The sequence below is a fragment of the Gobio gobio genome (genome assembly GCF_949357685.1).
Source record: "Gobio gobio genome assembly, chromosome: 8".
Classification (NCBI taxonomy): Eukaryota; Metazoa; Chordata; class Actinopteri; order Cypriniformes; family Gobionidae; genus Gobio; species Gobio gobio.
The window spans coordinates 45,391,433-45,408,962 of record NC_137114.1 but is presented as its reverse complement, the minus strand read 5'-3'; the positions used below and the strand labels follow the sequence as shown (position 1 = coordinate 45,408,962).

The 17,530-nt window shown below is 38.6% G+C and overlaps 1 protein-coding gene across 4 annotated transcripts in view; it reads right to left on the bottom strand.

The window, feature by feature from the left end:
• Nucleotides 1-7,184: 7,184 nt before the first annotated feature.
• The window catches only part of tiam1b (TIAM Rac1 associated GEF 1b), a 132,298-nt gene continuing 121,952 nt past the window's right edge, over nt 7,185-17,530 (bottom strand). For all 4 annotated transcript variants that reach the window (XM_079822651.1, XM_079822652.1, XM_079822650.1 and 1 more), the window contains 10 exons: nt 17,386-17,511; nt 17,062-17,170; nt 15,021-15,200; nt 14,393-14,511; nt 13,691-13,799; nt 12,418-12,476; nt 12,058-12,163; nt 11,867-11,954; nt 11,412-11,584; nt 7,185-8,751 (listed from right to left, as the gene is read on the bottom strand). In XM_079822651.1, the coding sequence (XP_079678777.1) occupies nt 8,219-8,751; nt 11,412-11,584; nt 11,867-11,954; nt 12,058-12,163; nt 12,418-12,476; nt 13,691-13,799; nt 14,393-14,511; nt 15,021-15,200; nt 17,062-17,170; nt 17,386-17,511 (1,602 nt within the window). In that variant the 3' untranslated portion in view covers nt 7,185-8,218. The remainder of the gene's footprint in view (nt 8,752-11,411; nt 11,585-11,866; nt 11,955-12,057; nt 12,164-12,417; nt 12,477-13,690; nt 13,800-14,392; nt 14,512-15,020; nt 15,201-17,061; nt 17,171-17,385; nt 17,512-17,530) is intronic.

Below are 17,530 nucleotides of genomic sequence, written 5' to 3'. Positions count from 1 at the left end.
CATGTTTTGTCTGGTCAACTTCATGTCATTTGTAAATATGCATCCTTTCCTGTCATTCAGACCTGCAACACATTTCAAAAAAAGTTGGGACAGGAGCAATTTAGGGCTAGTAATGAGGTAAAATGGTTAAATAATGATGTGATTTGAAACAGGTGATGTCAACAGGTGATTGTAATTATGATTTGGTACAAAAGCAGCATCCAAGAAAGGTCTAATCCTTTAGGAGCAAAGATGGGCCGAGGATCGCCAGTTTGCAAACAAATACGTGAGAAAATTATTGAAATGTTTAAAAACAATGTTCCTCAAAGAATGATAGGAAGAGATTTGGATATTTCACATTCAACAGTGCATAACATAATTAAAAGATTCAAGGAATCTGGAGGGATTTCAGTGCGTAAAGGACAAGGGCGCAAGCCTAAGCTGAACAACCGTGATCTCCGATCCCTCAGGCGGCACTGCATCAAGAATCGTCATTCATCTATAAGCGATATCACCACATGGGCTCAGGACTACTTTGGCAAACCTTTGTCAAGTACCACAATACGTAGTTACATCCACAAATGCCAGTTAAAACTGTACTGTGCCAAAAGGAAGCCCTATGTTAACAGTGTCCAGAAGCGCCGTCGACTTCTCTGGGCTCGGAGGCATCTGGGATGGACCATCACACAGTGGAAACGTGTACTGTGGTCAGATTAATCAGTATTTCAGGTATTTTTTGGGAGGAATGGACGCCGTGTGCTCCGGACCAAAGAAGAAAAGGATCATCCAGACTGTTACCAGCAACAAGTCCAAAAGCCAGGGTCTGTCATGGTATGGGGTTATGTCAGTGCCCTTGGCAAAGTTAACTTGCACTTCTGTAAAGGCACCATTAATGCTGAAAAGTACATAGAGATTTTGGAGCATAATATGCTGCCTTCAAGAAGACATCTTTTCCAGGGACGTCCAAGACAATGCAAAACCACATTCTGCACACATTACAAAGTCCTGGCTGCGGAGGAAGAGGGTACGGGTACTTGACTGGCCTGCCTGCAGTCCCGACCTGTCTCCAATAGAGAATGTGTGGCGCATTTTGAAGCGCAAAATGCGACAACGAAGACCCAGTACTGTTGCCCACCTTAAGACTTGTTTGCAGGATGAATGGGACAAAATTACACCTGAAACACTTCATCACTTGGTGTCTTCCGTCCCTAAACATCTTTTAAGTGTTGTGAAAAGGAATGGCAACATTACAAAGTGGTAAATGCTTTACTGTCCCAACTTTGTTTGAAATGTGTTGCAGGTCTGAATGACAGGAAAGGATGCATATTTACAAATTACATGAAGTTGACCAGACAAAACATGAAATATTTTGTGTTCATATTGTCTGCAATGAAATACAAGTCAAGGTAAATTTAGAAATCACTTCTTTTTTTTTTTGCGTTTTCCATACTGTCCCAACTTTTTCTGATTTGGGGTTGTAGTATTAATATTGAACCACTGTACTCACATGAACTGATTTAAATATGTTCTTAGTACATTAATGGATCTTGAGAGAGGAAATGTCATTGCTGCCTATCAGCCATCAGATTTCAACAAAAATATCTTAATTTGTGTTCCGAAGATGAATGGATGTCTTACGGATGTGGAACGGCATGAGGGTGAGTAATAAATGACATTATTTTCATTTTTCGGTGAACTAACCCTTTAATAGTTAGTAAGGGAGTTGTTAAGTTTAGGTATTTGGTCGGATTGTGGGATGTAGAATAAGGTCATGAAGAATAAGGCATTAAAGGAACTGTATGTAAGAAACGTATTTCAATTAATCATAAATTGGCCCTGATATGTCACTAGACATTTAGAAATCATGTTAATTTTAAATACTTATATCACTGACAACCATTGTCTGGCCAGGATATTGTCATTTAAAAGTGAAGTTGCAGCCCTCAACTGATGTTGATGTTGACATGTTGTGTTTTGGCCTGAAGCGCCGCCCTCCACCTATCTACCAATCACAAAGTCAGTAGTGTTTCGGCATTCCGGGTTGCCAGCTCTGCTCTAGTTACCACAGCTGCAGCTACAAACTTTTTGGATAGAAAATGTCTAACTTTACGAAACCTAAAAGACCTCGTTATGAATCAGAAAAATGTGACAATGTCAGAAATAAAACAAGGATTTGTATAGGAGATGCCTTTGAAAGATGGAGACGGCTGAAAACGGAGAAGAATTCGAAGACAGACGCCAACGTTGCTAATTTTCTCCTGGACAGGTAAGGTTCATCTATGTTTGGCTAACTTATACTTAATGTAAATGGACATTTCAAATATTCATGACAGTAGAACAAAGTTATGCATGTTCGTGCAAAGTAACGTTAGGTTAGCGCAGATGGAGGAGGTGGGTCATTGAATTGAAAAGGTAACGTTAAGGAATTGTTTGGGAAATAAAAACGGCGAGTCGTCATTGCTAACATTAGTGATGCATTATCAGAGCCCGTTTCTCTGTCATTATGCTGAGACGCTGAGGAAAACAACATTAGCACGCCCATTGCAATGTGAAAACATATTTGAGACAGTAGCCTAACGTTACATCTGTAAAAATGATTCCTCATTCCTTCTTCGCATATATAACGTTAGTGGACAACACATGCTGCAAGTTGACCTGTATGACACATAGTGACTTAGGCTTGTGCTTGTACTTATGTTAATGACAGACACCTACCGTTACAAGTTAGACTAACAGCTAACTTACTGTTCTAACAATGTACTGTCACATACGAGCGTTCATATTTACGCTCTAATATTTATTATATTTGGCTAATCGCCATTAGTACATTTTTGTGATACATAATTACTTCACAAAACATCTCTCATGAAGCATAAACATAATTAACAGAAAGCTGCAGCCTATCTGGCAACCTCGATTCAAGGGGAAGGGGGAGAGGGGATACACCGCTCTACAGTAATTTGAAAGTGATTGCAGTACCAGTTTTGGCCACAATCCTATACAGTTTCTTTAAAGAGCACCTATCATGGAATTTTGAAATTTACCTTTCATGTAGTGTGTAACATAGATCTAAGTGAACAAAAACATCCTGCATAGTTTGAAATATGACAGTGCACCGTATATATAGTTATTTTCTTTCAAAAGTAAGAGTCGACTCTGAGTCATTTTTAAGAATCGTTAGAAGACCGAAGCTTTTTCTCTGACTAGATGACGTCAACTTGTCAAGTTATTTGAATACGATACGCCCACTTATTGTGCTCCAAGACGCCAGTGAAAACTAGAAAACATCATGGCGACGAGACGCTGTGTTCTGAAGTGAGACTCAAAAGCAAACTTTTTTCATCTGCCCAAGGATGAGCATTTGAAGACTAAGTGGCTTGAAGACAAACCATACATCGTCGCGATTGAGTGTTTATTAGTCGTCAAATGTATGTTTCGCGATCTCAGGAAGCGTTTATTATGGACTTCTATTATGGCACATGGTTCTTCTTCGTCTGTCTGTATATGGACTACATGTGCACAGAGCGCCCTCCGGCTGCCAGTATGAATTGAAAACAACACATAAGAGACTCAATCGCTCATGATTAGGCTATATCTGCGCATTTTGAGGAAGTATTGAATAAAAAATACTCCTCTGTTTAGAAATTTGACACAGACATATGAGAATCTATCAATATGTCTCCTCATCTGCACACTTTTGAACTAAAAGCCCTGAGGGATGTTGATTTGTCACGAGTCTTCGTGAGGAGAATAGAGGAGTTTTTTTTATGAATGAGATCAGCTGAGGCTCATATTACAATCAAAAGGTACAGACGCGGTTTTCATATTCATAACTCCTGACACATATTAACAAATTACTGTCACTATAAGACTTTGATGGGCGTTCCGTTTCCGAAAATATCTGCACAGACTATACCAATCACAACTGACTGGGTCATCGGACCAATCACCGCAGATTAGCGTCACGTAAAGGCGGGGTTTTGAAAAGTGAATCACTAAAGGAATCATTTGAGAATCGCTGTCAAAACAGGTAAAAATAAATGCATATTATAAGAAAACTAAAGTCTTTTTTGTCATTGCATGCATGCAAAACTGTTGTTGGGGACTTCTAAAACAATATTTGGAACATTTTAAATGCCATGATAGGTGCTCTTTAATATGTTCTTTATAATGCTTTTTAACTATGGTTACAATATTTATGAAAATATATAATGTATTATATAAATACCTTTATAATGCATTGTTACCTAAATATATAAATATAATACAATTTAATTAAAAACATATTATGCCAAGATCAAAAATATTGGGAAATTGGGTGTAAAAATATTTGATTTGAATATTAAAATATTAATATTAAAAATATTTTAAACAATAGAAAATCCTTAAATCACAAAAAAATCACAAATGACTAGAAAGGGGAAATATTTTATATATATATATATATATATATATATATATATATATATATATATATATATATATATATATATATATATATATATATATATATATATATATATATATATATATATATATATATAATATATATATATGGGGGGGCCGTATAATATTGCAGGGAACAATGGGGGGTCAAAGGTCAAAAAGGTTGAAAACCACTGGGTTAAAGGGTTAGAAAAAAAAAAAATAGTCAACATAATACATTGAATAAATCAAATTGTAAGAACAATAATCTGAATCCTGTTGTTAAACTTTTACCTCAATCTACAATGAGATGTTTATCTAGGATGCCTAAAGTGTCCATGCATTAAGCCTTGAAAATGAAAACATGAGGAACAAAACGTTTTTGTGACGTGCAGTTTCACTCAGAGTACATGATGATGTTTGCCACCATTATGCAAGGAAAAAGCAAATACATAATCCCATATATCAGGAATAAAAGTATACTTATAATAAAAATAATGCAAAATACAGTCTCTCTTAGTAGAAAAAATATTCATGGCTCCCACATGTTCTTAATTCATCCCCTATGGCAGGTTTCAAAGTACATTTTATATCTGGTTTTAAGACTATCTAGTAAGTTTCTTTTAGGGTTAGGATTAGTTATTATTATTGAAATAAACAACAAGTTTAATTATGACTTCTTGACCTGGCACATTTGCAGAGAGCAGAAGCTTGTCTCGCCTGAGCTAAAATGTCACTAATGTTCATGTAAAACATGTGAATTATAATCGGCAAGAGGTTCACTGAAGAGTCAACAGAAACTTTCAAACCTGTCTGACGAGTTGGGCCGTGTGACTTCATCTGTACCTGAGTTTCATATGTCAACTCGCCCGTCCAACCTCAGAGAAGAAGAGTGACATTTAACAACATATGACTTATATAAATGTATTAGGTCAATATCACACTTCATCTTTTACTTCACTGTAGACAGAAGAAATGTTTCACTCCTGCTTTAATAGAGAAAACCACTATACATGCTCAGAAAATACACATGGGACATTTAATTAGATTTTTGTATGAAAAGAAGTATAAATGTTTTTCAGATTTACACTAGAGGTTTGTGCGCCATCTAGTGCATCTGTGTAAACTGCACGTTCAACATCAAAAATCACCAGGGGAAAAATACAACATGAAAACAGGATACAATAAATAGCAAATCAACCCACATGAAAAAATACTATATAGTAAAATTACTCTAGTAAATACTATAGTGTTTTTGAACCATACTATAGTAAATATACCTAGGCCTACTACAGTAAATTGTTAAATACTAAATATGAGGTATACTACAAAGTGTGGTGAATACTATAATATACTACAATATACTAGTAGGCTATCTTTACTATAGTATGGTTCAAAAACACTATAGTATTTACTAGAGTAATTTTACTATTATACATAGTATTTTTTTCATGTGGTGGAATAAAGGAGTTATTTTACACATATAATAAAAAGTGTAAATAATTACACTATTTTCACGCAAATACCAGTAATCTACTCCTAATTTACCACAGTAATTTAACTTACTTGTTAAAATGACGGAGCCAGATGTTAATACGACCATAGATATACACATTTATACGACGATGAATGATTAGCATGCTAATCTTTCACTACGTCGTACTACAATCTTTCCCCGTACATTTTACCATATTACCACCACAGTAGCCTACCTTAAGGCTTTTAGGAGCTGTGTAGGTTAATAATTCGCATAAATGATGGTTCATTTAGTACAAATCTCCCTTAACTTGATAAATTTACCTTGTTTTCTCACTTAATTTTCTCTAGTTTAGTGAGTTGAAGTCGACCCCAGAATCCTTCAAGTCAAAGATTAAAGGTCAAAGATGTTTATCTTCTCCACATCTATGTCTTGGAAAGAAATACAAAAACATAATTTATTTTCAACAATGAAACTTGAGGAACATAAAGGAAGAAGAAGTAATACGTGCAATAAACTTAGCGAAACTTTAAAGTACCAAGGCGTAAGTTCGACTTGAGGCAATTTCCCACATATTCTGCTGTAAGAACACAAAAAAACTTGCATACTATCTCAGTCCTACACCCAAAATACCGTTTTCGCATGATACTAAATGTGAAGTATGCAAAAATATACCACATTCGACCACTGGGAGGCAGATTGATTCTAATGGGTGAACAAATACTCTGAACAGATATGTGCAAAACATTTTCTTTTTAATATATCAATAAATATGTTATACATCTCAGATGTATAACATATTTATTATTGAATATTATAAAAATAATCATGCACAAAAGCAAAAAATTGAGTGACAACTTGCCCTGATGTGAATTTTAAGAAAAAAAAAACTTCATTAAATAGTTGACTCTGGTCTGAATGCCACATAAAGCAGAAAACTGATTTCTCTGATTACTTATTCATGAATTAATTTCTATGAATGATGTGCACTGAGGATGATGCTTGTGTGTGGTCTGATGATGTCACTCTGGCCTGAGGAGAGGAACTCTATCAGCTCGTATATGTCACATACATCTGCGCACTGAGAGATTGATTGCTTCACTCATCTTATATTTCCGCTCAAACATTCAGCCCGGAGCGATCCTGGCACTTCCATCTGTCATCAATGCCAAGCGGTGCCATACATCTAAAATTCCTACCACGATTGACTTTAATGCATAAAGGGCAAGATCACACACGCAGGTCAAAACATGAGTGCTTCTTATTAACACTGGTGACTGGAAATGAAGACGCATCCACAAATCACAGGGAACGGCTTTGGATATGTACGAAACCAGTTTATTTGATATAATATCAATCCACAGCTCTATGTACAAAATAAAAATGCAGTCTCTATAGCTCAATGGGAATGTTTTCAATTCGAATTCATTATCATCTAAAATATTTTCCAGTGGCTTTTCTTGATTGCATTCAGCAAATTTTGGAATTCTTTGCAATTCAAAAATAAGTTACACTGTACACATTTTGTCTGTGTAAAGGCTCGGATCGTCTTCTATAATGCGAGTGTCGAGTAATGTGTCAGTAATGCAGGGCTGAACCACAAAAAAAACATAGAAACAGGAACAGAACAGTCCATCAGCTAAAAATCATATTGCATTTATCAACAAAATTCAAGTAAAACAGGACATAGTGACCTAGAATGAGCTGTAAAAAAATCCTCCGCCCGGAGAAAGGAATCGTAAAAAAATCCGTTCAGCATTATTGTGACCTGAGATCAATCGATATTCAATATTCAACACAATTACTCAATGAATATTCAACTCGCATGTACTTTTTCAGGTCAGAATAATAGTGCGCAGTATTGTACATTTCAGATCAATTGAAAAGAAACTAAACGTAAATATATACAAATCCAAAGGAGAAAAAAAACAAAACAGCGTTTACAGCTTTTCTGTACAAATATGAGAATGTCGAACAAACGAAAATGCATCGAATTTTATCCGGCTGTTGTTTCGTCTTACATCTAAAGGACATAATAAATAAATCACAGCCCTTATTTTGGAAATAAACAACGGAAATGTTTTGGCAGATGTTGGCGGCTGCCAACGGCGAATGTGCAATTCTAATTCTATTGATTGTACCACCGCGTTTCCCGCGGTTTTGATTGGCCACAGCGCACATGTAGAGCTCATCTAATGTGTTTAAGTGTCTATGGTGGATAAGCGTCATATCTTACAGCTATTTCGACAGGAATGTCTAACATTCGGGAATATTAGTGTGGAGGAACCGTCGTCATGCATCGGCTGGGCTTTCATTGAGTCCGTCTCCTGATGCGTTTCAGCTCTGGGTTTCGTCCTGTGTCTCGTTCTCTGTGCTGCTGTCCCGTCGCACCCAGATGACCTCATCGGGCAGCGCCTGCTCATCCACACTGGCCACTGACATGGCGCACTGCTTCCCTAAGTGAGATAGCTTGGCGTGCTGGGATTTGTAGTCCTTCTTGCGCTCCGTTTCCTCGTCCTCCTCCTCTTCCTCCTCCTCCTCAGCCGTGTCTCCCTCCAGCGAGAGGGCGGAAATCGGTCCCTCCACGTCCGGCTCGGTGGACGGGCTCAGAGCGGACTGAGAGAAGTCGTCGTCGTCGCTCAGGATGTCCGTTTCCTTCACGTCCTGTTCCTGCTCCTCGTAGCGCTGGAGGTCAAACTGTTCCTCCACCCAGCGGTCGGTGTCTCCCGCCGGGACGATGCCCTGCTGCTGAGCATGCTGGGAGTCGGGCGAGTCGCTGTCGGGCTCGGTGTCGAAGACGATGTCCGTGTCGATGGTGAAGCGGTTCCGCACCAGTTTCCTTCGGCCCAGAGTGCGAGTCGGAGCAGAAACTGAGAAGACACAAAACCTTGAGCATTACTCACAGAGATCGGACTGTTTTACTGTACATTTTGTTCATTTGTTAAACTCTGCTTACAAACCGTTGGACAACTAGTTTATAGTGTTAACCCACTGAAAAATAAGCATTTTATGCGCACCAAGGCTGTATTTATTTGATAAAAAATACAGTAAAAACAGTAATATTGTAAAATATGTTTACAATTTCTTCTATTTGAATACATGTTAAAATGTAATTTATTCCTGTGATGCAATGCTGAATTTTCAGCATCATTAGTGTCACATGATCATTAGCAATCTCCAGTGTAGTGTTAATTTAGTTAACAAAATCTGTGACGAAAAATATTTGTTGACGACCTTTTTTTTCCGATGACTATAAAGATAGCGATAGTTCTAAAAATCATTCTCAATATTAAAGAATAGCAGAATCCACACCACATCTATATAGGGGTATAAGAAAATATCGATACACGTGAGTTTCGCGGTATTTTGTTTGGCGATACTGTATCGATTCTCAAAAACGCAATATCGATTCATAAAGATTCATGGCAGTTGTTTCATTTTGTTCCGTTTTTATCCCGACCGCTAGATCGCTGTCTTCTTATCTCTGAACTTAAACAGTAACAGGAAGTAGCTACTAGCATAACGTCACTAATGTTAACGTAAATATAGTTCGCTGCTAGTAATGGGGGATGAAAGAATAGTTCCAGCTCCCGCTTCGGTGCACAAAGCCCAAGTGTGGCGTCATTTCGGCTTTTGTTACAGATAAATAAGAAATATTCCAATATATCGCCTTGCTTACAGTATCGCATTATATCGTATCGCAACGCCTGTATCGTGATATGTATCGTATCGCCAGATTCTTGCCGATACACAGCCCTACATCTATAACGATAATGACAGAGAAACGATATCGCTCAAATCCCATTCAGAGCGAATCCAGCTGACGAACAATAAAAACATTGACAGCCAATCAGAATCCATGCTGCTGTAATGAGCTCGAGCATTTAATGCGACAGACAAGCACCGCTTAGAATAAACAGAATGCAACTGTCCGCTGGTGTGGACGTTAATATGCTTATCTTTATAGTTATGAATGGGTCTTAAAATGAGACAATGATGACACCAACGTCATTAAATGATAACTGTGACTATATCAACATGCAATATTTTTGATGAAAAAATTAAAACTTTACAGACTGTTTTTAACAAGCCGCTACGAGCTTTCATGCTTGCCAGATTTCAAGAATTGAAATCCCCCAATAAGAGCTTTTCTGTTAAAAGAACATGTTTTATATCCGGTGCAATCTGGCAACCCTGTGCACATGCTCTCTCTACATGACAAGTAAACTGGAGTTTAGTGACCTCCATTTGAGATTTTCTGCTTAAATGAAAGTGTCATTCAGTCGGTCTGTGTTCTGTCACTGTTTGCTGCGACTTACAGTTTGATGAACTGTAATGAATCCAAACATGAATCTCAACTATATTTGCGATTATGGTTGCTGAATAAATGCACTTACGCAGCCTCTGTGTGACAATACAAAGTCTTTTTTGCTGTTGTTTTATTAGAAAAAACATGAATGTAATTTGGAATTATTGGATTACTAGGAAGTTTCTTGTTTTACCAGTATATGATTAATACACTATAATAAATCAGGAACCTAGATAGATGTGGGTTGTGCTTATAGGTGAAAGTGCAATAATTCTAATGAAATGTAAAAATAAATTTCTATTAATTATAATTTTGTAATTTTGATAATCAGGATTATCAATTATACATTTTCATTGAAAAAAATAGACTAAAATGCTCAGACATTTGGTAGACTAAAACTTGGCGGGTTAAATAAATATGCTAAAAACTAAAAATACAAAAAATTTGACACAGGACTAAGACTAAGGACCCTATCAAACACCCGGTGCAATGCGTCGGCAGGCGCGACACAATTTTTTCCATTAGTTTCAACCCGACGCAGTTATCATTTTCAAGTGCAGCGCCACATTGTTTGAATAGCAAATGCACTCGCACCCATCTGTTCGCCCATGATGTGTGTGTTCAGGCGCATTGTTGGTGCGTTGCTATTTTGAGGAAATGAAAACGACTGCACCATTGACCAACAAAAACCTGGTCTAAAGTCAATAGTGCAGCAGCACAAACATTTTTAAATATTAAAAATAAAAGGATTCCTCTCTGGAGAAGCGTTCAGTCTTTCCGCTCGCAAATTCCGCCATGTAAATAGTGAATCCGCGAGCACAGCTGGCTTTTAAAGGGAATGGGAGATGAGACTCTGATTGGTTTATTGCACGTTAGGCCCAAAACACACCCATGACTCATTAAGAGAGTAGGGACAACCCTTTTAGACCATGCGCCTGGCGCGCCGACAATTTTTCCCATCATTAAACTAGCAAAAGTGGATTCGGACACGCCCTAAGTGCACCTTCAGACCATGCGCTCAGATCGTTAAAATAGGGTCCTGCGACTACATTAAAAATAGCTGACAAAGTGAACACTACTTCAGTGTCACATGATCCTTCAGAAATAATGCGAGATCATTTTCTGCTCAAGAAACATTGTTGATTATTATCAGCGTTGAAAACAATAAGACCAGGAACTTGGCTTGAAGTCAGTCTTGGCTAGCATCAGCTGTGTTTGTACCTGCTCTGTTCATGGCCGGTCGGGCTCCTTTGAGAGCGCACAGGCGTTTTCCTCCAAAGGGAACGTACTGCTGATTGAGGGGAAGACTTTCTGTCTTCAACAGCTGACGGCGCTGTTTATCTCTCAGGATGGAGTGAACCGTCTTCAAGAAGTCTTTCTTACTCTCTGGAGAGCTGCGCACACCATTTAAGACACAGATTTGCACATCAATACCCATTTATTATTCATGTTAATGCTCATAATCCAACACTCTAATAAATGGATGAGGTAAATATGGTTTGCAATTGTTTTTCATACAACATTAACAGCACATTTCAGTTTTGACATTAAAGTTTGGACACACATGCATATAATGTACAAGGCTGTTCAAGTGTCCTCCACCAGATGGTGACAGTTTTCTAAGTAACGATGTTTGGTGTGTGTGTGTGTATTGTTTTAGTGCAGGAGACACTGACCTGCAGCAGAGCTGAAACACTCTCTCCGGTCTTCCCTCGGATTCAGACTTCACATGGATAATCTCACAAACGGCTGCGCTCTCTCCATCTGTAACCACACACACTGTGATCAGCTCTCTGTTTGTCCCATTAGGGTTTCGTTTGGGTCATCATCATGTCATTGGTTTTGTGTGTGTCACTGGTGAGCTTACCTGTATTGGACAGTGTGCGCACCTGAAGGGCATCAGTGGGGATCATGTGGCGGAAACGGAACGGATCTTTCTCCTCACCTGAGACCGATGCTCTATGGGAACCTCCCTGAGAAAGAGACAGATGCGTGTGAATAATGTGTTATTATTTTGAGGGTGTGAACGCTGTACGATACTGAATGAAACAAGAGCATGAATACAACACCCAGTTAACTGATAAATACTCCTTTAAGCCCATGAAAAAAGGAAAAAAGGGTGCAGGATAGAGAGAGAGAGAGAGAAACACACAGAGGAGTGTGTTTGGGAGTTAAGCCTTCAGTCAAAAGATTCAACTGCTCTGATACTGAACATTACAGTTCTCACCATTTTCTTCTTCTGTTTGGAGTAATCTTTACAGATGAACACAACAGCGGTTTTGAACACTGGAGAAAAAATAAACAACATTACACTTCAATTAACTTCAGAAATCTATCTATCTATCTATCTATCTATCTATCTATCTATCTATCTATCTATCTATCTATCTATCTATCTATCTATCTATCTATCTATCTATCTATCTATCTATCTATCTATCTATCTATCTATCTATCTATCTATCTATCTATCTATCTATCTATCTATCTATCTATCTATCTATCTATCTATCTATCTATCTATCTATACAACTGTCGTTCCATCCATCCAACAAACTAATGACCAGCCAACCAACCAACAAACTAACTGTTGTTCTATCTAACCATTCAACTAACTAACTAACTATCCATCCATCCAACAGACCAACCAACCAACCAACCAACTAACTGTCGTTCTATCTATCCATTCATCCAACCATGCAACTAACCATCCATCCAACAACCAACCAACCGTCGTTCTATCTATCCATTTATCCAACCATTCAACTAACTGTCATTTTATCTATCCATTCATCCAACCATGCAACTAACTAACCATCCATCCATCCATCCATCAAACTAACCAATCAACCAACTGTTGTTCTATCTCTCTATCATTCATCCAACTATGCAACTAACCAACCAACCATCCATCCATCCATCCATCCAACCAACTGTTGTTCTATCTATCCATTCATCCAACCATGCAACTAACCATCCATCCAACAACCAACCAACTGTTGTTCTATCTATCCATTCATCCAACCATTCAACTAACTGTCATTTTATCTATCCATTCATCCAACCAACCAACCATGCAGCTAACTAACCATCCATCCATCCAACTAACCAATCAACCAACCAACCAACTGTTGTTCTATCTATCTATCTATCTATCTATCTATCTATCTATCTATCTATCTATCTATCTATCTATCTATCTATCTATCTATCTATCTATCTATCTATCTATCTATCTATCTATCTATCTATCTATCTATCTATCTATCTATCTATCTATCTATCTATCTATTCATCCAACTATGCAACTAACTAACCAACCATCCATCCATCCATCCATCCATCCAACCAACCAACTGTTGTTCTATCTATCATTCATCCAACTAACTAACTAACTAACTAACTAACTAACTAACTAACTAACTAACTAACTAACTAACTAACTAACTAACTAACTAACTAACTAACTAACGTTAAGGTTGTGGGGAAACAGAACGTACCGAATGTGGCCAGCTGTGGTTCTTTCTTGCACTTCCCAAGCGAGGAGGACGGGTTGATCCATGTCACGCTGGTGTGGAGGAGTAAATCTCCCATAGACAAGTCAGCAACCTGTAATCATAGCAGACCGTTAGAGCTCGCACAACACACACACAGAGCTCGCAATCTGCAATCCAGAAGGGATCACGTCTGTCCCTGGCTGCATCATTCAGAGCTACAGCCATATTATGCAACTAAAGTTTCACTGTATTCACATAATAAGCTGATGAGATTTAAATACGCAGGCAGATGTCGATAAATACCGGAATGAAGAAAGAAATCTGATCCGACTGACTGTTTAAACTTTCCATCAGCTGCAGAGCATGAAATGTGGTTGACAACTGAGACTTAAGTTCTGTAAGTTATACTCAAATGCAAGCAAAAACAAAGAGACAACTGACACCATGTTAGAAACAATACTATTTTTTATATTGTTTTTATATAATAGTACAAGTCAGTACTGAGCAATTCACATTTAGACACAATTATTTGGCCAGTTATTCCATTTATTGTTTTTCCACAAACATAAACAGCCCCAAAGGACCACAGTTAATATTGATGATAAATACTGAATTGAAATCGGACACATTGAGTTCTGCAAACAGTGACGTTTGCTTGCCCAGTGAAATTAGTCGACTGGATCGAGCTAATGTAAATTCACAAACCTCTTTCTTTTCTCCAGTCTGTTCAGAGATGAGGAGGTCAAAGACAGCTCCAAACTCCTCGTGGATCTTCTGCATCTCGTTGATGTGACTGGCCACCGTGTTCATGGCCTTCATTGCAACTGCACAACAGAAAGAAAAGAAATGATACAGCAATCACATATATGCCAATTACATATCTGTGAATGCATACCATTATATATAAAATATGAAGCAGCACAACTGTTTCTTGAGCATCATATCAGAATGATTTCTGAAGGATCATGTGACACTGAAGACTGAGTAATGATGCTGAAAATTCAGCTTTGATCACAGGAATAAATGACATTTCGAAATATAATCAAATTAGGGTTGCAGCGTTTCCAGAATTTTTGGAAACTTTCCAGTATTTTTGGGTACATTTTCGGGAACTTTTGGAAAGTTTCTGGAAATTTACCAGAAATGTTCAGCCCCTTTGCGACCCTTATTCAAATACAAAACATTTTTCACAGTTTTACTGTATTTTTAGCAAATAAATAAAGTCTTGGTGAGCGTATGAGACTCCTTTCAAAAACCGACTCCAAACTTTTGAGTCTATATGGCGTAAAGCTTTATGATGCACTCAGGCTGATATGAAGCCAGAGTCGCTCACCGTTCAGATGGTAGTGCTCCTCGCTGTCAGGGTCGGTGAGCGAGTGCAGTTCTCTCAGCAGCAGGGGGTATTTCAGCACTCTCTGAATGGGCTTGATCAGGTATGACTCGAGCGTGGAAGAATGCTGCTGTTTGGGGTTGCGCTCTTCCAGAAACGCCTTGAAGGTTGCATCTGTCTTCGCTGGAGAGGACACAAACGCAGGAAGTTGCTGTCACAGGATTGTGTGTTTTGATAGTGATAGAAAGATTTGAAGACTGGTGGCATTTAAGTAAAAAATACAGTGTGAAATGTTTTCAAGCACATTAGGTAACCAACTGGAGAACTAAGTAACTAACTTAAAGTGTTAGTTCACCCAAAAATGAAAATGATCCCATGATTTACTCCCCCTCAAGCCATCCTAGGTGTATATGACTTTCTTCTTTCAGCCAAACACAATCAGAGTTATATTAAAAAAATATCCTGGCTCTTTCAGGCTTTATAATGGCAGGGAATGTAGGATGAGATTATGAAGCCCAAAAGCGCATCCATCCATCATAAGAGTAATCCATACGACTCCATAAAGGCTTTCTGAAGCCAAGTGATGTGTTTTTGTAAGAAAAATATTAATATTTATAACTTTATAAACTATAATCACTGGCTTCCGGTAACGGCCACATGCGAGTCTAGTTCTGGCGCATGACGTACTGATGAACGCGGAAGCGCAGAGGATAGAGCAAAACAAAACACCGGTCATGAATTAGAGTCTAAAGGCCTGTTCATGCCGGGACGATTTTCGCGCACGTTTATCGCCGACGTTTAACGCCTCGTGACTAAACAAAGGGCGCCAATGTGAGAGTGCACACCGACGTGCAAAACGGCAGGCGTAAAAGCGTAATTTAAAAAAAAAACGCCTCGGGTTCGTTTTTTTATTTTGACGCGGCGCGTTAAAAACTGGCCGACCAATGAGATCAGCGCTTTTGTTCACATGCCTGGAGCTGCTGAAGTGACAGTAAAACACGACTTGGTGGCGCTCAAAACGGTCTTTCCGAGCACACATTGACTTACGAAGAAGTAGTAAGTAGACAAAGAAGATGAGCTGCTTATGCTGCACGTAAAAACTGTCTCTCTTCTTCTTCTGTGTGACAAGCGAGTGTCAGAAGCGTAAAGTGCCGCAGCACCACCTTGTGTACCGGGAGCGCATCTACTGAATGTGTACGTTCACTCGGCGCATCGCCAGTGGAAATCGCTTGGGTGTGAACACTCAAGACGCGCCGAAAAACGTCACGAAAAACGCTGGCGTTAAGCACGCGTGATATTTTTCCCGGTGTGTACAGGCCTTAAAACGAGAATTTTTCAAGAGAAATGTGGGAGGAGCTTGAGTTTGTTGCCCAGCCCTATCTGTTTGAAGTGCGAGAGGCGTTTACTCTCACCTGAGCTTACACTACTCCTACATCCTACGTCATGCGTCGGGTCAGAGGTCACTCTTCCGCCAGAACTAGACTTGCATACGGCCATTACCAGAAGCCAGTGATTATAGTTTATAAAGTTATAAATATTGATATTTTTCTTATAAAAACGCATGGCTGCGCATCAGAAGGCCTTTATTAACCCCCTGGAGTCATATGGATTACTCTTATAATGGATGGATGCACTTTTTTGGGCTTCAAAATCTAAGCTACCATTCACTCCCATAATAAAGCCACATTATATTTTTTTTTATATAACTCTGATTGTGTTTGGCTGAAAGGAGAAAGTCATAAACACCTAGGAGAGCTTGAGGGCGAGTAAATTATGGGATAATTTTCATTTTTGGGTGAACGATCCTTTTAAGAAACGAACTGAAAAACACTGTTATGTAAATGTCACAAATCTGCAGAATTGATGTTAAATAATAAAAACAGACAGTGAGAAGATCCAGACCAACTTCACAGACACCCACACAGAGCGGCAGAATTATACGACTGACGCTCACATGAGATTTACAGACCCCCAGCCGCAGGGCTCTGTTAAAATCCCAGAATTCACAGGGAGCAAGGTCATGTTTGAGCTGAGATTTACGTACCTTTGACCAGCACTTTGGGCACTTTGGTGTGGCTGGCACAGAAAGCGCTGTAGATCTTGAAGCGGTCGGCGTAATACAGGAACGAGCCACCCAGAGAAAAGAGGATTTTCTGTAAGACGAGAGGGATTTTGGGAGAAATACATCAGGTATCATGTTTTTTTGTTGGATAAGTCTGGTTATGAATAGATATGAGTGATGTACTAACATGGTACATGCCCCAAAAAACAATGTCCCATAATAATAATGACATTAAAATGCGCAGGTCAGAAGCTCTGAATGAGACTATGTTTAATGGAATATAAATAATAAACCACAGTCACAAACCTTGAACTCTTCCACTCGCTCCAGTTTCTCCAGATCCGGCACCAGACGGGTTCCGTCTTCCAGAGTCTTCAAAAACTCCACCTGAAACTCCAGCATCTCCGGGAGGTTTCCGAACAGCACGTCCAGCTATTAGATACACATGCAG